At 43.7% G+C, this 27,205-nt stretch overlaps 1 protein-coding gene across 2 annotated transcripts in view; it reads left to right on the forward strand.

The window, feature by feature from the left end:
* The first annotated feature begins 491 nt into the window (after positions 1–491).
* MTMR12 (myotubularin related protein 12) overlaps positions 492–27,205 on the forward strand; it is a 59,818-nt gene continuing 33,104 nt past the window's right edge. For both annotated transcript variants that reach the window (XM_015585731.2, XM_006907110.2), the window contains exons 1-3: positions 492–703; positions 24,205–24,265; positions 26,827–26,969. In XM_015585731.2, the coding sequence (XP_015441217.1) occupies positions 623–703; positions 24,205–24,265; positions 26,827–26,969 (285 nt within the window). In that variant the 5' untranslated portion in view covers positions 492–622. The remainder of the gene's footprint in view (positions 704–24,204; positions 24,266–26,826; positions 26,970–27,205) is intronic.

Here is a 27,205-nt window from a genome sequence, read left to right on the forward strand (position 1 = left end):
TTATCCTTGGTTTTGTCCATATTTAAAATAATAAAGCCGAAAGTCATTAATGTGGACTTGGAACTCATACGGGGAGAAGAGGTTCGATATACCTACTTCCAAAAGGACAAGGAACGAGTGAACGACTGCCAGGAACCACTGCTTATTACTTAGTGACCGCAGGATCATTGGACGACGGCGACATTTTTGCTATCCAATGGCCGGAGAGTCCGGAGAGAACGCTCTTTGGATTGGTCAGAAGCAACATCTCTCCGGGTTTATTCAAGAAGGGGCTTGGCGTTGGGGCTCAGCCGTCAGCGCTTCTGGCCAATGAGAAAACACAGGGGGCGGGCTTTGTCGAGGGTGAAGTAGATCCTACCGCGGTAGGCGAATCTCCGCGCGTCAGACTAGCCGGCCGAGAGTGCAGGGGGCGTGGCCTTCCAACTCGTGCTGAGTGGGCGGGGCCTTGGGCCTGGGCGGGGCGAGTGGTGTCAGCAGAGGAGCCGGATGCGGGCGGTGCCGCGGCCCGCGCGGCCCTGGGGATGGGCGGAGCCCCAGCCGCCTGTGCTGGTGGCCACCGCCGCTGCCGGAGCCTGAGCGACCGCGTCTCTTCCCGCGCGTTGCTGCTTCCCAGGGCGGTGGTATGCTGGGGAAAGGGGTAGTCGGCGGTGGCGGCGGCACCAAGGCGCCCAAGCCCTCTTTCGTGTCGTACGTGCGCCCCGAGGTGAGGGGGTGCCGTGCGGGCGGGGCTTCGGGCTGGAGTGGCCGGGGTAAGGGGTGCCGCGATCCCCTTCCCCGCTGCAGAGAGGGAGGCAGGCGCTTCCTGCCCGTGTGCTGGAGGGGAACCGGGCCGGACGAGGCCCGCAGGGGCGCGCTGGGGCCTCCTAGGGGTCGGAGTGGGGACCCCCGGCGCGGGCAGGCAGGTGCCCGAGCGCAGGGCCCGACTTGTTGGCGTCCAGGTGAAGGGGCCCGAGCCGGGAAGGTACTGCGGCCCCGGACATCCTGGGTACGTTGGAGGAGCTGGGGTTCGGGGCACCGCAGGAAGGGAAGGGTTGGGTGGTTCAGACCCCTGTGGGGCCTGCCGGGAGCCCGCCGCCGGGGTGAGTCTACCCTTGTAATTTTTCAGTGAGTCTTCCGAGCTTGCTTATTTCAACTGCCTCCTGTTAAGAGTACTATTCGATGCCGCTGGCGGGATCCGGTGCACCGCCTCTCGCCTCCCAGTAGCATTGCAGGGAGAAACTATGGGTCGGCCCCGGCCTCACAGTCTTCACACTCTCCCCTGTGACTTCTCCTCTGTCGCTTTCTCCTCCTTTCAATTCACCCACTAATCATTACCCTTTCCACTCCTTCTTGCTTTCCTCCTGGAGTTTTACTGTCAAGTTCATTCATTCAGAAAGTATTTTTGAGCTCCTATTCTGTGCCAGGTACTGTTCTAAACGCTTGGGATATACATCAATGAACAAAAATATCGCTGCTCTCTTGAAGCTTATTTGAGAGAGGAATAAACAGTAGATAAGTAGATATATGTAAATTGTATGATATATTAGAAGGTGATAAATATGGGGAGAAGTATCACCTTTTTTCTCCTTGCAGCGATGGCATTTGAGAAAGACTTGAAGGATGCCTGGGATCTGAGGGGAAAATAGTGCTGGTAGAGGAAATAGTCTGGAATGTTGGAGCAGCATCAAGGAAGCCAGGCCTTCTGAAGCCCGGTGGGTGACGGGGATAGTCATAGGAGGGGAAGCTGGAGAGGTTACAACTTGTAGCCCATGGTGAGGGCTTCTTGAGCAATAGCTCTCAATCCAAATACCTAATGAGATGCATTCTCATTTGGGATTACTGGAGGTGTTCTGCTTCTCTCTTCCTGCATTTTAATGAGCAACTGTGCAGAAGCACCTACCAAACTCATTGTCTTCAGCTGTCTTCCCATCTCTGTAAAGCAAAGGCAGGTGGGCTGTGGGTGAGAGGTTTTGAGCCAGAAATGCATCTGTAAGACCACCTGGGGCCTGAAGCCTTTGCATATGTAACTTAAATTAAAAATGTGTATTTTCTCCAGTCAAGAGTACTCTTGAATTGAGTCTTATTGTTAGTTCTAATTTAAAAATAAAAACCACTTCCTCTTCCTTTGTAAATGCTTAATAAGGAGTCAGGGTCATCTTGAATTTTCAGCTGGCTTCCTTTAGTAGTAGCTTGGGTAAGTAATGTGGTCAGTTTCTCTTTGTGTCTTTTTCCATTGAAGGCTGGTGGAAGTACAACTGATCTTTAACCTTTCCTCTTCTGTGAGGCTACACTACAAGTGGAAAGTGTTCTGAAACATGGCCAGAGTTCAAGAATGTTCAGATTTTTCATCCACCAAGTGCACATGTTGTAATTAGACTTGTTTTCCCTCTTTGCCCACAGAGCCTGATATATTTCCTTTGAGGGATAATTAGGGAAGGGGAGTGGTTCAGGTCCAAAATAAGCCTGAGTGGTCACATTTTTCAGATCCTTAGAGTTGGCAGTTTTTTCTTGCAATAAATTAATGCTGCATAGATAATATGTGTCTTTTATATATAGATAGGTATTTTTTTTCAATTACAGTTGACATTCAGTATTTTATATTAGTTTCAGGTGTACAGCATAGTGGTTAGACATTTAAATAATTTATGATGTGATTCCGATGCTATGCTTCTTTGTCGTACTCTGTCTTCAAATATATTTTGTAACAGAGGATAAGGCCCTGACCTAAATTGTGGTTGGTTTTTAAAAGTAAGTGAATGAGAGGGTGAGAAGGCAAATTGGTTTTATGTATATAGCCTTTGCTTGATATCCCATTATTGCAGATGCATGAGAGCAGCTTTGTGTGCATGCAGCGTATGTACTTCTGAGAGCACTGGGTCTGGTGACCTTCTCTTGCTACTTGGTAGGAAGAGTTCTTCAGAACATGTTTCTGAAGACTCATTCTGCTGTTTCTGCTTTTCCTTATATTGCCTTTATCTTTACTGCCTTGGGTGTGTGTCTTCCTATCACGTCTTTGTACGTACTTTGCTTTCATCTGCTGGGAAATTGCGATTTCTCAGACATCTTTTTTTCTGATAGGTCTTTGAGCTGCCAGAACAATCTTTATACCTTACAGTGTAATGATACCTGTGCTTGGTGATGAACTTGTTCTTGGCTGATCAGATCTTGGAAAGGTCAACAGTGGCTGTCTTGAATATGCCAAAGAGTCTATCAAGAGTCAGCACTTTGCGTGAAAAACAAAAGTGCTTAACTGGGTAACGTGTTTGAAGATGATGCTTTTAAACATGATGGCTTATTTTTTTTTCTTACGATAAGAAAGGATTGTCATTAAATAGCCAATGAGGGATAATAGCTCCAACTTTTAAAATTGGATCTCTGCGAGAGTAACTTGAGCTCTTCTGTCGTTGATTCTCCTTAATCAATGAATGTGAGAGTTAAAATCTTGAACTATAATATAGGACCTTTGGTCAGTTTTGTAAACTCTGCCCAGAGGGTTACATCCAAATCGGTAAAGCTTGTAAGCGGGGAGTTGATGGCTCTGAAAATTGAAGTGAGCAGAGTGGAGAAATCTGGGCCTATCTTTTGGTAATTGATGGCTGGTACCTAAAACATCTCAGCACCCCGCCCCAGCTTAGCCCCAGGTACAAGATGCAAAGGATGTCTGTGCTGGGGAACCGCTGGGTGCCGAGCTCCACTTCAGTGAGGCATCTGGTGATAGTTTGGGTACCAGATCCATTTTTCTTGTTAGATAAAACAGCTGTTTGAATTATTTTAGGAGGTGTAAGTGTTTACTGTTGAAAAATAAAATATAAATATGCAAACAACTTTTTTACAGGAAAATTATAAGCTTAAAAACAACTTGGAGGTATATCCTATAAGATATGTATGTAGGTATATGCGTATGTTTTTTACCAATGGGATTAATATTGCTGATCATATTATTTTGTAATCTGCCTTTTCACCAGAAATGTATATTGTAAATATCTTTCCATGTCAATTGTTAACCTGTAACATCATTTTAATCTGACCTCTTTTCCTCAACAGAGAGATTTAGTGTGATGGGGAAATGTTAGGTAGCACAAAGAAAGTAGTATGACTGTTAAATGGTTTTCTAGTTAGTCATCTCTGGTACTGATTCTTCAAAACTGCCAGCTTTCTGCTCAGTTACCTTGAGATTTAAGCACTGGTTTGGTAATTTATAGTGATTAGAAATGCTTAGTGCCTGTACCCGGAAGCTTGTAAGTAAAGGACCATTAGGTGGTCTTAGAGAAAGTTCTGATTTGATAAGAGTCCGTTCCTCTGTGATAAGGGAGTTGAATAAAAACTTCATTGTACTAGTGTGTTTGTTCCCAGAAAGTAAGAACAGAAAAAATTCAGCTTTTAGAGTCTGCTGTACTTGTGCCCATATTTGTGTGGTATTCCAAATATGGTTAAAGTGTTTGACTCGAATGTACTAATAATAGTTGTCAATTTCTTATTTGTAGAGTTTTAGATTTGAAAGAGAACTTAATCTGCTCAACCTCTGTTCTCTTCCTCTGTTGTACACATGTGGAAATGAGGCCCCACAGAGTTAAATGTCCTGCCCAGGGCCGGAGCATAATTGCAGGGCAGAGTTAAGAGCTGTCTCCGGGCAGTGGCTAAGCCAGGTTCACAGGAGCTCAGAAAGGGTTTTATGAAAACATGGGAAGAAAAGGCAAGAAGAGAGATGAAGATTGAGACCAGTCAAAAAAAAAAATCCAGACTTAAGAGCTGATTTTTTTTTTTTTTCTTCCCATTAATCCCTCAGGAAAAAGAATGCATTTAATGGTGTGGTCCTCATTTAAGGCCATTTCTTTTGGTGGGGAGAAGTGAACCTATCATCCTATATTCTTTCCAGAGATATGACTGTGGGTATATGTCAAAATAAAAAACTTAATAATTATAAATATTTATTAGGCACTTAAGTGTCCCAGAAACTGTTTATCTCATTTTATCCTTTCAACTATCTTATGCAGTGGACACTACTATTACCTCCCTTTTTTGTGTTTAGATGTGGAAAGGCCCAGAGAAGCTAAGTACTTTGTTCAGGGTCATAGCTGACAAGGGGTGGTGCTAGGATTTAAACTAGGGCAGTCTGACTCCAGGGCCCTTCTCTTACCCTTATGTTTATGAATGCAGGGCACATTAGTAGTAAAGCATGCGTATAGTCATGGTTGGCATTTGCACACTAGAGTGCTTTCTCATTTGTGTTCTCCAGTAGCAGTTTCTTTTTTGGCTTTTGTTAGATTATCCACCAGTCGTGAGCATTTACGGGGCCCCTTGGAGATAGTTAATTCATTCAACAGATGTTTACTCAGCACCTTCTAGTACCAGGCACTATTTTGGATGTTGGGGATACAAAACAGGTGAAATAATTGAGATTATTTTGTGGTAGAATACTGCTGTATTGGACTACTAACTTTGATGGCATTGATGGATCGATGACAAGAAGGGATTGGCTTATCCTAAAACAGCCTGACTTCCCCAGTCCTAGCAATAAAAAATATCTTTAAAAGCAAAATCTAGATCTATTACTTTTTTTTTAAGACTATAACTTTTGTTTTATTCCAAACTAACTTTTTAATGGCAGAATTATCTCCTTGAGCTTAGAGGTCATTAATTGTGATTTAACAGGCCATTAAAGGACATTAAAAGTTCTTCCTAAAATGATCACTTTCTTAGCTGTGGCTTTAGCCTGATGATCTGTCCAAAGCTTCCGCTTTTTCTCTCTGGCATGTGCTTCCTGCGGCATCTCCCTGGGTCGGATCCAGCACCACACAACTTCTGCAGATGGAGCACCAGCAGATGTCATGAGGCTGTGAGGCAGCACCTGCTGGTCACACAGCAGCCACGCGGACATCCACCACATTAGAGCCAGATGCTCTTCTGCACCCCGCTTCTGCCTTTGGTGTTTAAACCAGGGCCGCCATCAAATCTTAGGCTGTGGGGCACCCGTACTTAGGAATGTAAAGTTCTAGATCCTTCTCTGAATATCTTCAACATCCTCAGTTCGATGTCCTTGGACTACTTCTACCCTCCTATATGACAGCATGCTTTAGAGAAAACTTGATTTTTAGGGACCAAAATTTTTTTATCACTGTGTGAGATATATACCCTATTTTTATGACAAAGTCAATATAATAAAGTGGCAGACTTTGAAAGTTAGAAAAATAAAGTCACCTTTAATTATGCTGCCCTAACCAAGGCAATTATTTCCATTTTTTTAACATGTTCAGGCTTTGTCCTTGTACATGTATCTTACATGCTTGCAATCGTATGTGTACAAATCTATAACCTGCATGTGGTTGTCAGGTTTGAAGATGGACTGTTGATCCATGTCAGTAGAGCATATACTTTGAGTTGTTTTTCCAGCAGGAAACCACCCTCAGTTAATTAGTACCTTAAGCTTGTGACTTCTGATGTGCCCTTTTTTAGACTGTAAGGACAATGAGTTTGTAGTTTAATGAAATCATTTAAAATAAACCTCTTAAGATAGATTGGGAGGTAGGATTGAACTGGAATAATTCTTATAATCGCTAATCTATTGGTTTGGAAGGAAACAGAGGGGAGGTAAAAAATAGAGTGGGACTTGGGAAGAAGTGAAGTTGTGGGAGAGCTGGGAGGACCACCGGGCCGCCCCCTTCTTTGAGTCTCGTCCGCGTACCTTGAGTGTCACAGCTCTAGGGGAAGCAAACAGTTGTCAGTGGCTTTCCTTTGTTGGCTGTGAGCGAGCTTCAGCTGAATTTTTACCTGAAAAATGGGAATAATGATAATACTTGTCTTATGTGAACATTTATGAATATTAGATGTGATTATGCATGCAAAGCCCTTAGAATACTTGGCACATGGTTAGCCTTCAGTAGATGTGAACTGTCATTGTTGCTATTCAGAAGCTGTTGGTCAGAGCCATTTGGATGGTTTCAGAAAGTGCTTAGTCATTAATGTTAGAATACAAACATCTTTCTCTGCTAAGGTGTGGACTATTTAGTTGTTGCGATTGTTCCCATGGTATCATGCCAAGAAAGTTAACTGTGTGGTAACTTTCTTAGAATATTTTTCACTATCTCTAAAAGTTTCTTTTCCTCTTTTCTTTGTTCTTTTATACATTTGAGAATGACTTGATTATATTTAAAATTCCAACCTAATGAGAACACTTACTAGTTAGCTTTTTTCATTGTTAAAATTTGGCCTTTGACATTTTGCTAGTTTTTATTCTGTGGACTTACTCTGCCCCTTCCCTCATTTCTAATGAGTCTTGCATAGGCCAGATTTTCTCCATTTATCACATCTGTTCAATGGTTTACTTAAGATATGAGTAAGGAAAATCAAATTACCTCTGGGAGTAATAACTCTGTTTATCTCTTTCAAAAGCTGTTGCAAGACCATACTGTTTTGATTTCATATGTAAATGCTTTTCCTAAAATAATATTGTCATCACTTTTCCCTCCTGTGCCCATCCTTCATTGTTCTTCATAGACCTGGCTGGCAGGCAGCCTTTCAGAGGTGGCACCTAAACCCTCAGCTGTTGGGTTTTAGGGAAAGGCAGGGCCAGCCACCAGGGAAGCGGGCCTTGTGTATGGAAGCCCTGGCCACAGCGGTGAAGTATTCTGAAGTCTGCCTTTCCCTCTGCCAACCCCTTTTTCAGACAATGATCCAGAGCTGCTGGGGTTTTTTTTGCTTTTGTTTTTGCTAAGAGAGTTTTACAACTCCTAAAAATACCTTGGAGGGAATGAGCCCAGTTTTTGAGTGAAAAAACCCCACTGTGTTCCTGCCTTTTCTCCAGACATAAAAGTGAATTCCTGTTTTGCTTTAATCCCTCGAAATCCGTTTCCCATTGTGACTTCAACCCCAAGATTTCCTTTCCTCACCTGCAGCATTGGATGACCATCTGCCCTGCAGGCTTATTTTGAGCATGAGAAGAAATACCACGCATACCCAGCTCAGGACCTGACATATGGTAGATACTCAACAATTGCTGGGTGCTGTTATTATTAATATTAACTTGAATTGGAAGAATTATTGATTGTGTATCTACCATTTGCCAAGCACTGTGCTTGAATTAGGAATGCAAAAAAATAGGCCGTGTACTCAGGAGGTTCACATTCTGTTGGAGAGATAGCAAGTCAACAGATGGCTCTAATGCACGGGGGTGGGTGCTGCCTGCTCACAAGAGAAGAGGACACAGAATGCTCTCAACACGGAGGAGGGCCCCCTGCAGAGCTTGCCAGAGCGCCGGCCTTGTCTGAGGCTATACGGGACTTGGAAAGGGCAGCGCCGAAGTGGGCTCTGGGGTGGGGAGCAGGGGAACGATGCAGCAGGCAGGTGAGGGGGACAGTTTGAAAGGCTCATGCACGCGTTGGTACCAGGTGGCTGGAGCACCTGCCTTGATCCCTTCTGTAAGGCGTGTGCCCAGGGGTGCAAGTGAGAGAAGACCCGAAGAGTGGAATCCCAGGGGTGCTGCTGGTACGTGCAGGACAGTGTCTTCCTTTCTCTGGATGTTGCTCTATCATTAGGTTGGTCTGGCCCTTTGGGAGCCTGTAGGCACCTTCTCCTTTGCCCCCTGGTTCCTCATGCTCCAAGACCATGGGAAAGCTCCCGCTCCAAGGCTTTTCACTCCTTGCCAGCTCATCTCCTGACCCAGTATTTATATATCAGTCCTGGGGGGGGGAGGGGCAGGGGCGGCACAAAGGCAACGCCATGTGTTTCTGCAGCTGCTTTTAGTCACATCAGTTAGTTTAAATTATGACACAGCCCCCAAACGGCCACCTGACACCTTTCTCTGAGCACTTGCACACATCTCAGTGCCACCTCTTTCAGTTCCATGTGGTGGTTAAGAGTGTGGCTTTGGAATTAGAGCTATGCTGCTTGTTAATTGTGTGGATTTGGGCTGGGTATTTAACTCTCTGAGCCTCAGTTCCCTGATTTGTGAAATGAGAATGAATAAAAATAATAGTATCTAGCCCGTAAGATTGTTGTTAGTCTTTAACGAGGTGGTCCATGAAAAGTTAACACAGTACCTGGCATATAATAAACACTTATTAAATGTTAATCGTTGTAGTGGCTATTAGTCTTCTCCCTAGAAGCCGTAGCGGGGGCGGGGGAGGTGTGTGTGGTGTGGTGTGTGTGTGTCTTTGGGCCACCAGTGCAGGTCCTGATACTGGCAGGCTTTGGCCTCCATTCCCTTCCAGCATCGTTCTTCCCTTGCACTCTCAGCGGCTGTGTCTGGAGCTGGGGTGCTGTGCATCTTGTAGGACTGTGCCACACTCACAGCGGCACCTTTCCCATCTACTCAGAGGGGTGCCCTCTCTGCCTTCCTGTAACAGTATTTTCCCTTGTCTCGAGGTTTCTAGGAGGACCTGCAGTGGCCCCCTCTCTCTCCAGTCACCATGCTCTAAGCCAGGCATAGTCCCCAGGGTGCCCTTTGGAGGGGGGCCTCTGTGGTAGTCTATCTTCATTTCCACTGCCACCCTTTCCGCTAGCTAAGCCACAGCTGCTTAACTGGTCTCTTCACCCGCCACTGCTCCGTCTGCGGCACCGTGAGTCACCCCGCACAGTACGGCCAGGCTCCTGCATGCAGCTTTCGTGTGTCATTTTCCTATTCGAGTCCTCCATTCCTCCTGCCCCTTCCACTGGTCCAAACCTTAACACACTTTCATGCTCACCATAGATTCTGCCCGCTTCTGGTTGGTTGAAAGAGCATTAACTTGGACTTGGGAGACCTGGGTAGTGGCCATGTCTTTTCTGTGTGGCTCTGAGGGTGGAGCCCCTTTGCCTCTTTTGCTCTCATTTCCTGATTTGTAGAGTTGGATCAGGCTAGTGTTATTACACCTGTTTTGCACAAGAAGCTTAATTAAACAACGTGGTTCTTTGAGGAACTTTTTCAAAATATACTGTCCCAAGTTTTACTTCAGAGATCGGATATGCCGTGGAGGGAAGGGTGTGTGTGTCTGGGGGGGGAGCACCTGCAGTAGGACGCTGCTTTTCTTTCAGGTAGCTGTGATCTCTCCCCTATCCCTTGTTGAGAGCTGCTGTTTTACATGACATCTTAGGGGAAACCCAAACATAAATAAGAGAAAGTCTGCAGGAGTACACTTTGAAAAGCTCCTGACCAGGCAGTCTCAGAGGTTCTTGCCACTCCATCGTCTTTGCATACTCAGGTCTTTCCTCACCAACATTCTCGCTTTCTTTTTGTCTCTGCTGCAGGCTGTCCGCAGCTCTTGGTTCTTGGTGATGCAGTTGAGCATTTATTCTCTACTCCTTGGTTACAGTTGCTCGATGTCTTTGGGTCTTGTTTTCCCAACAGATCTGTAGGCTCCTTCAGAGCAGGGCTGTAGTGCCACTCTGTGTGGCCTATGTGGAGCTCAAGGTGGCTTCAGAGAGGACTGTGGCCCTCAGCCATCCCAGGAGGGGGCCTCAGAAGGTAGCTGGTGGGAGGGTCATTCAGAGGCTCTTGTATCATTCTGCAGAGTGATTTGCGGAGTCGATGTTGAGAACTGTGTTATGCCTTCATTGTGACTGCTGACTCTACCCTTGATCTTTATATGACCCAAGAGTCAGCTTTAGCATGAGGTGGTTTGCCCAAAAATATTTTTTTTAGCTGTCACCGTGAGTATAGTTTGTTAAACCAGTGACTTGCAAGGATCCTTGAAGTACAGTTGTTCCCTGTGACGTGTCTGGGCTGCCTTTTGCTTCAGGCAGTTTCGAATTATTCCATCAAGTGAGCAGACCCTCTATTGGAATCGAGCCAGCTAAATATTGGTAAGATCAGATCTATGGGTTCTGAGGCTTACACTGGTATTTGGGTCTTACCATTTCAGCTCTAGCTTGAGAGTCTTACTTGGGAGAGCTTGATAAAGCGTTTGGATTGTTTAAAGGCCTGGGGAATGCCTAGTGAGAGTGATCCTTGCTAAGAAGCATGGATGAGTAATACTTTCACTGCCCTTCAATAAATGATGAGCTGTCAAAACAGCGAAGGCTTTAGTTTGGGTCTTAGTGAGCAGTTAATTCCTTCCTTTAAGAAAAAATCTGAGATAAGGGGAAAAAGCAGTGTAAATGTGCAAGAAAGGATTTAGAATAGACACGTGAGTGAGTATTGCTCAGCCATTAGGGTAGTGCACTCTCAAAGGTTGTTGCCTATTTCTCTGTCCTGAAGACTTGTTATAGTTGAAAGGACACTCGATGGTAATATTTTGTAATAGGGAAAAAGTTTAAGATTGGTAGTTGCCTAGGGCTGGGGGCAGGGAGAGGGGTGGATAGGGAGAACGAGAGGATGAATGCTGATGGGCACACGGTTTCTTCTCGGCATGATGAAAATATTCTAAAATTGATTGTGGTGATGGCTGTACAACTCTGGGAATATACAAAAGACAATGGAATTATACGCTTTCAATGGGTGAATTATATGATGTGTGAATTATGTCTTAAAGCTTTTACAAAAACAAAGTTAAGAATAAAAAGTATTAAACTTGGTGTCAGAACTTCTGAGAAAAAGTTTGGTCACCACCTGTTTAGCTGCGTGAGCCCAGGCATATTATTTAACCTCTTGGAGCTTCATTGGCCTTATCTGTGAAATGGGGGTGAAAAATCTTACAGGATTGTTGTTAGAATAAAAGACATAGGACATGTAAAAGTAGACATAGTAAACCTCCAGCAAAGTATATATTTACGTGGTTAAATTAGTCATATTTTTGAGGATTATAAATGCTTAGTCTGAAATGCTCTTGAAAGTTCCCATCTAGCCCTGTGAAGTGAACACTTGTTGTGGCTGAGAACTGATTTGCATGCTGAGTAAATAGCAGAGTCCTTAAAGACCAGGTACCTGCACGGCTGTCTGTGGTCTGGTACCTTGAATCCAGACAAGGGTTGTCAATTTGCCTCTTACTTCATGTCTACTTCCCTGGCTTCAAATACTGTTTTTTTAGTTTATTGTTAGAGTAATTTTTGCTTGTAATTGTCAAAGACAGTGGTCTAGTTAGTAGAGTCCAACTGTGATGGCAGCACCGAGTCATGCTCTCAGAGGGGAATGAGTCTGCTGGTCAGGCTGGCTTGTAAGGGAGCAGAGCTCTCTGGCCAGGAGCAGGGAACCGGCAGCCTTCAGAATCAGCCCCAGGAAACAAATCCTATTTTGATTTCTAGCTCCCTAGAACCAGACAGCAATTGAATCACTTAGTCTCTAGTCTGTATCCTCAGTGACAAGGCTTCAGATTTGAAGTCTGGCTTTGAATATGCCACTGCCCTGTTGATGAGACTAGAATGTGTTTCAGAAAGCCAGCTAAGGGAGGAGTGTGACAAAAGTTGAGTAATGTCTGGCACTAATCATATACTTTGGTAGCAATTTTTAATAGAGCTATTTCTTTAATCTCTCAAGAACTGTGTTTAGGATTAAAGAATATTACCAGGATCAAGAATTATTTCTCTTTGTATGTTTTCATTTATTTATTCTACAGTAGACCTTTATTGACAATTTACTATCTGTCGGAAATTATATGCTAGAAGTTGAGGCTAAAAATACATAAAGTTACAGCTTCCACCTCCAGTTAGCATCATTGGGAAGACAGATAAGGTAAGAAATTATCGCTATATAGGAAGGAGGTTGGATCAAAGAAGGCTTTGAATTGGGTGGACCGTGGATTGGACAGTGAATTGGATGGGCAGGACTAGGGGACAGTGGATCGGGTGGGCCCAGTGGGTGCAGTGGAGGCTAGACAGAAGAAGTGCGTCTGTAATCACAAAGCGTGCAAGGTGAGGGATGATGGTGGCCTTAAGTAAGAGAGCAGCAGGAGGATGGACCGACGTGGACGGGTGCTAGAGCTGGTAAGAAACCAGAGCAGACAATGTGAAGGGTGGGGAGTAGTTAAGGTGACTCCTGGGTGTTTGGCATGGCTAGCTGAGTGGATGATGGGGCCATCTACTGAGCCGGAGTCAAAAGGAGGATGAGCAGGGTCGGTGAGGTGTGGGGGAGTAATGACTGATTTTGAAATGTGAATTCGGAGGCACATTCCAGTGCAGGAGGCCTGGAGGCCATTTGGGTGTCCAAGTATGGAGCTCTGAAGAGAGAGCCGGAGGAAAGAGCCACTTGTGGGTCGTCAGCATATATTGTTGGCAATGAGTAGGAGCGCTCATCCAGGGAGCAGGGCTTGTGAGGAGGGACGAGAACCCTGTCTGTGTCTGGAAAGGAAGAGCAGCCAGAAAGAGTATTGGTCGTTTGGCCTGAAACTCATTTTTGCTGATTTTCAGGTCTCAGTATAAATGGCATTTCCTGAGGTAACAGTACTCTCTGACCCTCTCTGAATGTGGCTAGGTGTTTCTGCTGTGTTCCCATCATAGTGCATCCTTCTAGAGTAGCACTTTGCACACGTCTTTATTATTGCTTGTACTGTGCTTGTTCTCTTATGCACTTAGGGAAGGTGGGGCTCTGTGTTGTGTTCACTCCCGGGTTCACAGGGCTGGAATAGAGCAAGTGCATAAGAAATGACAGTTCAATCAATTAAAAAGTGTAGGACAGGCAAGGGGGAGGAGACAATATCCTGGGGGAGGAGACAGTATCTTGCAGGAGGATGTGGTCAGCAGAACAGGCAAGTTGTATTGTAGTGAAGAGCATGACTGTGGTCAGGTAAACTGAGGCTCGAGTCCCACTTATCTTTGGTCAGCTTCATTTTCCTCACCTCTAAAATGAGAACAATACTGGTAGCTAACAAGGTTGTGAAGATTAAATGCGATGATGCAGAGAGATACAATCTTTTGCAGGCTTCTAGTATTTATTGCACTGATTATCCTGAGTTCCAGTTATTTTTTGTCTGTCTGAACTTCTTGAAGCAGAAGTCAATTCTTACTCATCTTTTTATCCTTGGCACATGGTATTTAGGATGTTCAGGAACCGTTTGTTGAAATGAATTGGTGTATGTTAGAGATGGGTCATCTTGCAGCTTCGAGTAACCAGACATACCACTTGAGGGTTAACACTGATTTCGCTTCTCAGGCTCACTGGACCCCTGCTTTGGGCCGGTCCTTCTCAGAAACATAGTTCTGAGAAGAGATCAGATTGGCAGCTTTTAATGCTAGGCCAGCTGTATGATGCAGGTTCCGTTAGGTGTGTCTCCTTCGGCCACAGCTTGCTGAAGAATGAGTGGCAGTTCTCACATCGTATCTGGCATTGACTTTGCCAGAATGTGGGCGCTTCTGACTCAGCTCTTGGTGAGGTTCTTAGATAATGTGGGGGCAGTGGCAGCGGTGGGGCCCTTAGAATTGTTGTTGAGCACAGTGAGAGCAGGAACAGATGTAGCTCCTTTTGATCTGTGGGGTTAAATGTGCAGAAACTGGGAAACTTGTTATCCATGCCCTAATCCTCTTGTTAAATTAAACTAAAAGAATTGCCAAAACATTGGGGCAAATGTTGAAATAAGGAATTAACAAAACCTCAGCCCCGATCCTACCACTTTGGCAGAACTACTCTCCATTTATGTTCATGTTGCTATTCTAACTGAATTCAGGCCACTGGGACACCCGGGTTTGAAAATCTGGATATTCTGCGACCAGTGCCAGCAGTCTTTGCTATTTTTCTGTGTCATAGTAGCAAGCTTTGTCCAAATTCAGATGGAGTAGCAAGAGGTGCTGCTCAAAGCACAGGGACCATGTTTAATCTGCCACATTTGTTGAAAATTTGCGTCACTTTGAACTGAGTTAGTTTTCAGGTGTCTTCAGAGAAAAGTCTGGGTCAGGAGTGTCAGAGTTGAAGGGGAGTGGGACAGAAGGAGCAAAACGTGAAGGGGCCCTCTGGACGCCCACTGAAACCAGGTGACAGTTTGAGAGGTTCCAGCGCCCCAGAGAACAGGGATAGGAAGGACAGAGGCAGCTGTCAATGGACACTGGCTGAATTGGTTGCTGTTCCTGCGATGATGGCAGGCCCAACCACAGCTGTTGTGCCCCTGGACGTTTTACTGGACAGGCTTCATGACTGCTCTTTCTGGATTAACACCACATAGGTGACAGTCTTAAATGGAATGCACTCTTTACCCAGTACTACAGTGTGGTTAGTTTGCTGATGCCATCCATGTTCACACCCAAGCCCTGTGATACTGTGTCTCAATATCCCATGTGTTTCTCTGGGATGTGCTGGAGGTTTTTTTAAACCTCTCGCTATTTAAAGTCATTGATTAAACTACCCAACGAAATCTTTTGATCCTTTACTGTGTGCAAGGCCTGTATTAGATTCTGGGGCTATATGGTGAGCAAAAAAACACAAAAGACTTGCTCTCAAAGGGTTTATAGGATGGTGAGGAGGTAGACTTAATAATTACATAAACAGATGTGAAATTGCATTTGTGACAAGTACTAGGAGGGAGAGATACATGGGGCTCTAAGAACTTGGTATCAGAGCAGTCTTCCCTTGTCCTCAGACCGGGAGGATATACAAAATACACAGGGCAAAGAGAGAAAGGAGAAACATTTGGAGAAACTTCCTGTGGAAACAACCCAGGACGGGAAGGAGCGTGCAGGTGTGGGAGGGTAAAAGAAGGCGGTGTGGCCAATGTACAGACTGAGGAAGAGAATGGTAGGAGACCGGAATGGACAAGCGGTTAGGGGCCGGGCTGCGTGGGGCCTCGTAGGCCATGTTAAATCATTGTCTTTTCCCTGCCAGGAAGCCACAGCACACCGTGTTCTGAAAGGATCACCGGCGCGTTAGGGTGGAGCATAGCTTAGAAAGAGGACAGATGCAGCCTCGTGGGAGATGACGATCGTGTGGGCTAAGGTGGTGCTGGTGGAGATAGGAGAGGGGCATGGATTCTGGATATGTTGAGTAGGTCATATCGATTGAATTTGGATATCGAGGGTGAAGGAGAAGGAGTTATAAAGGTGGGCTCTTCGGCTGACCCGTAGACCACATGCTCCTGAAGGGAGGCACAGAAGAGTCCGCAGTGCGTGGCAGTGTTGCTTCTGGTTGGAGCCATTCTTAGAATGTGGTGCATCAGAAAATTCCCATTTCACTCCCAAGGGTTGGTTGGGGTGACAATCAGAGATTTATGCCTTAGAGGGCCCATTGGAGTCAGTCGTAAGAGGTAGCTCCACTGGTGCTGAAGAAGCCCACGTTCTTCCCCATGCAGCTGGCCGATGCTGCTGGGGGGCAGGTGTCTTTTTTGCTTTTTGCTTTTCCCCTTCAGCCTCTTTTTGCCTCTTCACAACACTTTGGCTTTTCCTGGGCACCTTCGGTGACACTTGCTTTGGCCTGGTTTCAGGTGAGTCTCGCTGATACAGTCACTGACCTTTCTGTCCTGGTTTTCCTTTTTTCCTTTATTCCTTTCATGTATATAAGAAATAGTATCTTCATTTATATAAGAGGTAGTATGGCATCACCTAAGAACAGACCGAGACAGCTACCGGATTTGGCTTCCACCTCCACCACATACTAGCTGGGTGTCTTCATTTGCAAAGTGGAGGTAACAGTGGGTATAATAACCCTGCTTCAAAGGCTTGCTGTGAGAATTAAATGAGTTAGTAAGTATAAAGCCCTTTATACAATGCCTGGCACATAAGGCTCAGGAAATGTTCATCATCATTATTCACTGCTCATCCTCAGTAAGGGTTCCTCCTCCAAAGTGCCCACTTTGGCATTCACAGATTGGACATTTGTGATTTCTACAGTCCACAAGCGACCCCTGAGTCACAATGTAGTAATTTGCAATGTTGCTAAGGAAGTGATTGTATTTACTTATCCATCTGGAAAGGTCAGGTTGGACAGCCTTCAACCACTCGTCCAGTACGTTTGCCCCTGAAGACCGTAGCTTACACACATTCAGAACACAGCGTTATCAGAAATAGGGTATACATGTGGGAATTTCGTCGTGTCCTGTGACATGCTTTTAGATCCATATCCAGACTTGGCGCATCCAGATGTGGGCACTCCTGTACCCTTGTCAGAAATCACTTTCCCTCTCCTCCATTCACCTATATTTATTCTCCTGGGATCAACATGCAACAGATGTTTCAACTCTTTCTCAGGAACATTGAAATATCATCTCCATATTTGTTCTTTCTTTTTCTTTTTTTGTATTCAAAACCAGTTGTGAAAATATAGAAAAAATTCAGTTTTTTTGAGGTGTGTGTGTGCGTTTTTTTATGATTCTTCTTTGTGTACCCTAATTTATTGGAGTCCTGTAGATTATTGCTTTTCTCAGAACTGGTGTATATTTTGATGGGGGAGGGGGCGGTGATGGTAGTAGTGGTGGTACTTATTTTTTTCCTGTGTTGATTATCTGTAGAATTGAATAGTGTACATTTATAATTTTTTTGAAGTGTTAACCAGAGAGGGGTTAGAAATTAGTGATGATTGTCTACAGTGTGGCTCCTTAAATTCCAGTATGTGAAGTGCTTTTATAGGTTTTTATTCTTTTTTTAAAAAAATTATTGAGATAACATTGGTTACTCACATTATATAAATTTCAGGTGTACACCTTTATAATACCTGTATACTCTATTGTGTGCTCCCCACCCAAAGTCTGGTCTCTCTCCATCACCATGTATTTGACCCCCTTTACTCTCTTTTGTCTTCCCACCACCCCTCTTCCCTCTGGTAACCACCATTCTGTTGTCTGTATCCATGAGTTTGGGTTTTTGTTTGTTTACTTGTTTTGTTTATTTGCTGACATACCCCACATAGGAGTGAAACCTTATGGTTCTTGTCCTTTTCCATCTGACTTATTTCACTTAGCATAATCTCAGGATTCATGCATGTTGCTTGCATATGGCACTGTTTCATCTTTTTTATGTCTGAGTAGTATTCTTAATTGGTTACCAACTTTCAGCAACTTAATGTTTCAATAAAATCAATCAAAAAGCTTTACTTTTGTATGGCATGCCTTGGCAGTCCCTCGGATGTGGTGTTCTCTCTTAAGAAAGCCATTAGCTTATTCTTTTGGTATTGTGGTGGATTCAAAGTACTTTCTATTGCAGAAGATAAGACACAAAATCATTGTGAGCTTGTAGAAAACAAATCCTATTAATAGAAAAATGCCATTTCTTTTTCCGTGGCTTCAGATATTTCTGTGTAGTCAAAGGCTTAGTAATTAGGGCCAGCTTGGGTGGTGGTAATTGCAGGAGTTTCTGATCCACGGAAAAAGAATTGAGGCGCCTCCTAAGTAGAGTTAGATTAATTTTTTTTTTTCCTGTGGGAAGCAGGATTGAGAGAGGAAGTAGAAATTACTCATGGGACAGAATCTTGAATAATTGCAGCTCATAAATAGTATATTTGAATTGCTTTCTCATCAAAGGAAAGGGAGATAAAAAAAAAAAAGTTGAGCAGCAGCACAGATCCTGCTGTGTCCAGCTGCTGTAACAACTCCCATTTACTGAATACATGTGCCAGGTATTTACACACACAATCTCTTCAAATCTTCACCTTAGGTAGTATTGTTTTCATTTATGTAGGAGAAAACCAAAGCTCAGTCAGGTGAAGTGACATGCCCAAGATCTTGTCTGTAAGTACCAGAGCTGGATTTGGACTGTGACATCCAAGTCTATATTATTTCTATTTTAGTACACGCATAGAGAGAAGTCAGGAGGAACAAGGGAGAAAAACAAATATTATTAGTACTATGCTGTCTCGAAAATGCAACTTTCTGCTTTAAAAAAGGTCAGTTTTGTTCTAAGGTCCCCTTATTATGTGGATGCAAATACATTTCCCCCTTGAGATTTTCTATTTTAGTGCAGAAAACAAAGAGTATTAAATGTCCATTTTAGAGGAGTAGAGATGAGGACATAAAATGTCTGCGTTGTGTCCTTTTAGCACTTTGGTGCCAAACACAATCAAAAGAAATTGTGTTTTGGAAACTTTAGGGATGTCGCCTCTTGGAATTTGCTCCTCTGGCTGGATTAAATTGAACTGAGAATAACAGCTTCAGTTTTTGACTCAAAGTTCTGGTAGCAGCGAAGTGGGGATGTGAACATTTATAAGTACTTTGGCCTGTGATAACTTCACTGTAGGAAGCCCTGCCACCACCCCATTCTCTTCAAGGTTGGTGGGCTCTGGCAGGCCCTTCTCATGCACCCTAAGTCCATCATACTTTTGAGAAGATGTGTACCCTGAACATGAACTTGGTAAGAAACTAGAGAATTTACTTCTTGAGAACCCATGGAATGAAAATGACCAGGCTGCCTTTCAGCTTCTCACCAGATTCTCAGGATTGTTAGCTGACTTGAGCTTTCACACGCTTTTGTCCTGTATGTGGCAAATCCATGTACGGTGAAGTAAAATTCTCTTAAGGGAGTTTTTCTAATTTGTTCTAATTAATTTTGTAATAGGAGACTAGTGTCCGGTTGTAGGCAGTGGATATTACAGCTATTTTCTCTTTTGCGGTAGGAAACTGGAGACCACGTTTGTTAGATCTTCTCCCCAGCAGCGAAGGGAGTGAACTCCAGAATGAGTCAGGGTTTGGGCTTGAACCCTGGGTTAGTGGCTTTTTTCCTGTAAAAGGAAAGTCACTGAACCTCCCTAAGCCTCAGTTTCTTCATCTGTAAAATTGACATAATACTAGTTACTGAAGTTGTGGGAATTAATGAGATACTAATGAGTACTTATCTGGCACATAATAAAAGCTTAATGTTGGCTCTTAGAGTCAAAAGCATGCAGTCAAAATGACAACTGACAAAGAGATTAGGTTTTGATTGCCATGCACAAATTTGGACATATGTTTTTATTGCTCAGAAGCTTTATTGACTTTTATTTTTCAACAGTGTTCCAAATAGGTGAGGTTGCTGAGTGATCTGTGTTTTGCGTGAATAAAGTTTTGTTATAATTTGCGTAGTGGCATTTGAGGCAGCAGCTCATGTGCATTTGATGATTACTGTAGAATAGTTTTTCTCGGATGCTGGCTTTTCAGCAGCAGCAATGTGTATCTTACTGTTATTCTGACCTCTCCTTTCCTTGTCTGCAGTGCTGAGGGAAGTCTGATGAATGGTGGCAATTTTAGTAGGAAATTGAGTCCTGTTAGGAATCTTGGTGGTTTTTCTGTCATCCTGCTCCAATGTCGAAATTCACCAAATGCTTCATAAAATGTGGCTCCTCACTGACTTAGCCGCTTTGTGTTTTCCCTTTTCTCTATCAGATCAATTTTTGGTCAGCAACTTGTTGCCAACATCAAAAGTTCTTTACCATTATTCTAGGGAAGAGAACAGTCAGTACTTTTAAAATGAAAACTGTATAGTAAGCTTTTGGGGCATTTGACAGAGATGAGTGTGAGTAGGAAAAGGTCTCCAGCCTGTTTCTTTTTTCTTCCAGAAATGCTCTAGTAGACTGATATTCATCTTTTTGAGAATATGGTTCCATGTAGTGACAGAGTGATTTGGAATCATGCGAGTGGGTCTACGGGGGTCTTCTTTTTCCATTTCCATTAAGGGAAAGGCACCAAGAACCCTGCCTCCTTTCTAGGGACATATATTCAAGGCCGACTTCCATGTCATGATTTTGACCTTGAACAGCTCTCGTATGCATTATCTCACAAGACAGGCATTCCAGCTCTTAATTCCTTTTAGATGGGAACACTGAGGCCAGGACACTTGCCCAAAATCCTCCTGATATCTTTGTAGGCTAGGACTTACCCCGGTTCCTGAGTTAGTCCTGTGCTTTTTCCTGAAAGACGTTTTTGGGGGTAATAAATGCTCTGTGCTTAATTCACTCCCCTGCTTAAAAAGCTTCAGGCTGTGACCAGCCCACCACTTGTCCAGCCATATTTCACACCTCTCTTGCTGAACTATTTGTCTCTGTGTCTTTGTACCTTCTCTTTCCTCTTCTGTTTGCTTGTCCGTCTCTTGAACTGCTAGACATTCCTTATAAGCCTCTTCCCCAGAAGCACTTGTTTAAATAGTCTCTCTTCCTCCTCTTCCCTTTATTGGTCCCACCAAAGAGGTCCCCTCTTTGGAGTTTAGCTCCCGCTTTAGGTCCCCACATCAATACCTTATTACAGCATCCATCATATTGTATTAATGATTGTGTATTAATGATTGTCAGTTTTCCCCACTGCACTGCGAGCTCCTGTTTACCTAGCAGCACTTGGTAGGGATTCATTTAAGTTATCTTTGTCTCATAAATTTCCTCCCTTTCCATATATGAACCTCCACTGTCTTCTTTATTCTTTGCTTTAAATACGTATACATGTTTGTGTATGTATATGCAAATACATATGTGACTTAGTTTGAAAATGACAAGGCTAAGACTACTGTGGGTTTTTTTCCCTTATTTAAGTCAGTTTCATCTTGTGCTTTGGGGGAGGGGGAAGAGGGGTATGTGCCTCTCTACACCTGGAGAGGTCATGCAGGGATTGTGGTGGTAGCAGCCAAGGAAGGCCATTCAGGGGCTTTTAATCGCTGAATAATGGCAAAATCCTCTGAAGATTTACAGCTTGGAGGCCTCATGCATCCTCATCCCACCTAAAACCCACACACTTGAGGCTGTAGATCCTAGTTTCTAGTTCTGGCATCTGACTTCACTGCCAACTTGGAGGTGGTGCCTATGGCAGTGGTTCCTAATTCTGTGAACTTGGATGTATTGTTCATTGGATATATTGTTCATTGACATGTTGTGTGATGTGTTACTAGTCATCTGGTTTCTTTATCGTTAATGCAGTTGTCCTAATACGAATATCCTTGGTGACAATCAGCAGAAACCCACTGTAGCTAACTTATGCCAACAAGAGGATTTATTATAATAAAAATTTTTATAATAAAAATACAAGTGTGTTTTATAGAACTGTGGGCCAAAGGTGTGGTTGGGCCTCACTAAAGCCTGGAAAGCCATGGGAGTCCAGGCCATGATTGTGCGTCTGGGGGTTGTGGTTTTATTTCCACTTAATCTCTTCATGTGTCTCATTCTCTGCTTCCCCACAGTGTAGCCAAATCTACAAGTCTCTAGTTAAAGTATAGCACCCCCATCCAAATTAATGGAGAAGATAAAATGATTAGCCCTTTGCGGACCGCTGTCTGCTTCCCCATGCAGTTGATGGGGAGCAGGGGATTCACTCCAGGACACAGAAACAGGGAACCGTTGTCTGCAGAAAGGGAGTTTTGGGTAGGACAGAATCCTAAAAAATGTCTCTTGATTGTTTTGTTTATGGAATGTAAAGAAAGAATTCCATTAATCATTTTAAGAATTGATGTAGGTGGTTTTGGATAGTATAAATTCTTATCATCCTAAGGTGATAGATACTTCTGGGGACATAATAGGTAGCACTTTCCATGCTGGCTTCAGTGTTTGAACTGAATCCCCAGCAGTAGTCAAGATGATCACTGGAGTTTTCTGACAGCTGATTGAATTTAATGAATAGCTTTGCTCTCTGCTCAGAGAAAGATGATAGACCTGTCAAAAATAATTGTGCTTTAGTTTAGTTCTTTGCCAATGACAGATGATGAAAACTCTCAATGAGAATTTCTAAATTACCAAAATACATAGCACTTACACATGTGAGAATATAGGCATACCTTGGAGATATTGCGGGTTTAGTTCTGGACCACTGCAGTAAAGCAAGGTTCACAAAAAAGCTAGTTGTAATCTTTTTGCTGGTGGAGAGTCTTGCCTTCCGTTTGTAAAAAAATACAACATCTGTTAAGTGCAATAAAGCAAAGCACAATAAAGTGAAGTATACCTGTAGTCTCTCGTGCATAACCTAGAGCAGGGCTCTCCAACCCCTGGGCTGCGGACTGATGGTATTGGTCTGTGGCCTGTTAGGAACAGGGCCACATAGTGGCAGGCAAGTGAGCAAAGCTTCATCTGTATTTGCAGCCACTCCCCAGTGCTAGCATCACCGCCTCAGCTCTACCTCAGATTATCAGGCATTAGATTCTCATAGGAGCTGATCTAGAGCAATACATCACAATCATATGGGGAGCTTTTTACAAAACTAGAGGCCCAACAGCATCCCCTACACTCAGAATCCTTAGGCTTGTGGTAAGGCCTATGTGTCTGTGGAGGTAACAACTCCCCAGATAATCTGACACCCCCCAAGTTTGAGAAGCACTGCCTCAGTGGGACTTGACTCCATCCTGGGATGGAAACTGTAGCCATCTTTAAAACAGATCTTGTCCAGAATGGGTTCTCTGAAACAGCCATGACTTTCTTCTTCAGCATCAAGATGGGCTGTGTAGCCTCTCCCTGCCTTAGCTGTACCCCAAGTTTCTTCTAATGCCGTATTTCAGTCTGAATTAAGAACTTTAGCAAACTCACACCACCCGGAGCTTTCTGCCAAAAAAAACAAAACAAAAAAATTCCAGTTTTATTTGTTGACAAAACTGGTTGTGTCTTGTAGAATTTTCTAGTCAGGATTTGACTGGTTGAGTCCCCATGGTGTCATTTAACATGGTTCCCTGTCTCAGTGTTTCTTATAAATTGGTAGATTGACATAGAAGCTCAAACAGATTGAGGTTAGCTATTTTGGCAGGAATACTTCATAGGTATGTCAGATTGCATTAGGAGGCCCACTATGCCTCTCTTGTTATGGTAACAGCTATTTATGACTGTCTTTGGTCCATTAATTCATTAAGGATAACTGCTTATCTTTGAATATCCAGTAAACACTGAACCTAACAGGGAGGCATTTGAAGATATTTTTATTGAGAAACAGTGACATAGAACCTGGCCTTAATTCATTATTAGAAGTGATTGTATCCCATGGCACTGTCCTGGGGTCTTAGGTAACTTAGAACAGGCAAAGAATGTTTGTTCCCAGCTGTTTTTACCGAGTCCTCACATGCTACAGAATAGATGGATTAGTGTTGACTCAATACATTCATATATTCCTGTTCTTAACCTTCAAGACTTTGACTAAGTCCATTTTCTCTTAAATGTTTTGCTTTCAATCCTTGATGCTCACTGAAGGCAGATGGAAATCATTCTGTGGAATGACTTCTATTCTCTTTCTGACTCAGTGTTTGAGCTGCCTCATTTTGCTGTCTGACATTTGATCCTTTAGATAGGGAGTGCCCATCCCTGCCCCACCAATTGGGACAACTAATATTTGTCAGTCCTAAGTAGTTTAATACTTTAAACTAATTTATTAGAATTTTGTCTTCCTTTAGTTAAAAATACTTTTTAAAATAGTAACTAGCTTCTCAAATAAAAAACTCCTGAGGGTATATGATATTTTCGTGTGTATTCTGAAAGCATGGCTTTAAGTTATTCATTTGAGCCCTTAAAGAAAAATATTACCCTTTGTTCTTCTTTTTTAGGAAATTCACACAAACGAAAAAGAAGTAACAGAGAAGGAAGTAACCCTTCACTTGTTGCCAGGTAACAGTCACGTTAGCCTCATACCTCATGTCAACTCAATGCCAGAGATAAATTATGTCATCCCTAGTATCACTATGTATAAATGCCTTTGTTTTCATCCAGACATCATGTAACAGCAATGAGTTGGACAAATTATCAAGGTCTTTAGTTCAATAATTACACACACACCTGGGTCTGAGTAATACAACATCTGTAAAGAATTTTTCTTCTTTTCTTCTTCCCAAGCTGATGGAAATAAACCTGGGAAATTCTCACCTCTTTTCACAAGCAAATGAGGCCTTTTCCAGGTTGCCTTACTTAGTCCCATCCAATTTTCTGGTCCTCAATCATGAAAATCCTGGTCCTCAATCATGAAAATCTCCCACAAAGCCCTACACCCCATACACTCTTCCACCAGCTGCTCAAGCGTAGCTGCCGCTGACCAGCACAGCTGTCTGGCAAGCGTTGGTGGGTGGCTCACCTGTTGTCTCTGCTTGTGCATCTGAGTGCCAGGTGTGCTGGGGTTTACCAAACCCACACTGGGGCTGCCAGGGCTTTCTTTGCTTTGTGGTCATCACCAAGGCTCCTGGATTGGTTGGGTGTTTTTGAGATGGGGATAGTGACTCTAGCTTAAGTTAAGCTTTGATCATTTCTGAATTCAGAAGCAGAAACTTGGTGGTGTATCCTCTTCATATGTGGGGCTGTCGTGTGAGCTGTTCATTCAGTTTTTCTTCCACTTCTTTCTAATCCCAAATGTTTTTTTTTCCATGAGGTTTTTAAGAAGCATTTTCCCAAAACAATAGAGGCTTTGTTCTGGTACTTTTTTTTTTATTGCATTTTACTGGGAGGATATGAATATGCACAGGTTTCTGATTGATCCTCCTTGTTTGGTAAATATATTGGATCTTGTAACTTTTTAAAAAGTGTTTTTAAGTTTCAAAGGGTTTTTGGATAATAATGGCCTAAACCCTAATCCACAGACCCTATTGTCTTTCCTTTCCTTGGGTTATGGATAGTGCTAACTTTATTTTTCACTTGGGTTACATATATTTTCCTCTTCCCAGGATTACTCAATGGCCTCTTCTAGGTATGCAGTGAGCCCCCGTTTCCCAGACTAGACTGAGATCTTTTCTAGTTCCTGCCTCCCGTGAGTCAGGAGTCCGCACACACAAGGTCTTAGCCACAGCGCACAGCGCCGTGCCCGCACAGCCCCGTGCCCATGTGCCATGCCAGCCACTGCATGCTGGTTTCTGGTCTCCAGAGCGTGACACAGACTGATGATGGCTGGTCTTGGGGAAAGATTCACTATTAAAAGCTGTTTCATGCTCGGAGTCGAAAACACAGGAAGCCTTGCTCACATGTTTTCAACCAGGGGACTCAGCTGAGGCACTTTTTCTGGGATTATTTTAAACCCTAACGAGGCCCTTACTTCATTGTTTTCTTCAAACTGTGGTCTCTCTAGAGGCTGACCTAGTGACTGAGCCATCTTCTAGTATCTCCTTAGTAATTAACCCTTGGAAGATGAAAAAAATACTATAATGGGCCTCCCTCGATAGTCTGTCTGAAGCTTTTTTGTTTATATATTGACTGAAGGTGAGACTAAATGAATTTCTAAGCCAAAAGTAAATTTAAAGATATTGAAGGAAATATCCAGAGGGAGATTGAGGGGAAGATGGTTATCTGTTGGAGGAGAAAATTTCGTTTCTTTTTTGTTGCGAAGCGTTTACACTTAGTTTTTTATTTCCTATATATTTTCGTTTTCTTCCTCTCACCCCACGTGCAGCCCTCATGAGCTTCCGTGCTTCCAGGGAGCAGAGAATGCTTACCTATCCCTAAATCCTAATCTTTTGACTGTGTAGATAAGTACTCTATCTCCAGGAAATACAGCTTCTCATGCAGGCGGGGTGCCTGCAGATAGAGCAGGAAAGGTGACACACTGAGAGGAAATGCTCTCAACTAAGAAAGAGAGGAAACAGTTTTTTTCCCACAAACCTCTGGCCTCCTTTTTCCTCCCATCTTTGTCTGTGGAGTCAGAATCAGTGTGGTAGTGCTGCATCCTCTGTACCTGAGGAAGTTGCTTGAAGGCCCCGTGGCCAGGGAGACACCTCCCTGACTTTTAGCAACCCCAGAGTGGGAAATGGCCCGCTCTCACCAGAAAGCGGGCTTGAGATCTGCGTTCCAGAGCGTGCTGGCGAGCCTTCCTGGCTTCGCTCGTTGAGGGTATTCTGTGGAACGTCTGCTTGCATCCAAGTAACAAAAACACTGATATCGTTTGCTTGCAAGTGTAACAGAACATTTCCACCTCTTCGGAAACTTCCGTTATTCACAGTGAGAAGATAAGAGAAATGCCCTGTGTGAAGGTGTATGTGAGCCATTTTGATTTCACTTATCAGTGGTCCCCACTCAGCCTTATCTTCTCCCCTAAGTTTTGCAGCTCCTGTCATTTTGGGAAGTTTAAACTCCTGAAGTGTTGTGCTGTAGTTTGTTGGTCTGTATGTGAATAGAGCCGTGGAAGCTTTCACTGTTTGCATGCTGTGTATTCCCGGCGAACTCTGAGGAGGACTTGTTTTGCTTTTGACCAGGTGAGCAGCTGCTTTGCGAAGCCAGCACAGTCCTGAAGTATGTCCAGGAAGATTCTTGTCAGCGTGGGATCTGTGGGAAACTTGTCTGCACAGACTTCAAGATTGCTTTCTTGGGCGATGATGAATCTGCATTGGATAATGATGTACGTTTGAGCTGCGTTTGGCTGAGTCTGGGGGATCAGTGCAGTCATGGCCCTAGGGTCTTTTTCCCCCAGCTTCTTAGTTCCTCCATGCCCAGCAAACACAGACCCGAAGGACAGAAGTCCCCACCACTAGTCTGCGCTCAGTCCCTCAGGATCTCCTTCCGGTGGCAAGACCATTCTGCAATTTCTCACTCATGCCTCCTGTCACACTGACTTGTGTCTGACTTCATAGGTCG

The sequence above is a fragment of the Pteropus alecto genome, unplaced genomic scaffold (assembly GCF_000325575.1).
Source record: "Pteropus alecto unplaced genomic scaffold, ASM32557v1 scaffold152, whole genome shotgun sequence".
NCBI lineage: Eukaryota > Metazoa > Chordata > Mammalia > Chiroptera > Pteropodidae > Pteropus > Pteropus alecto.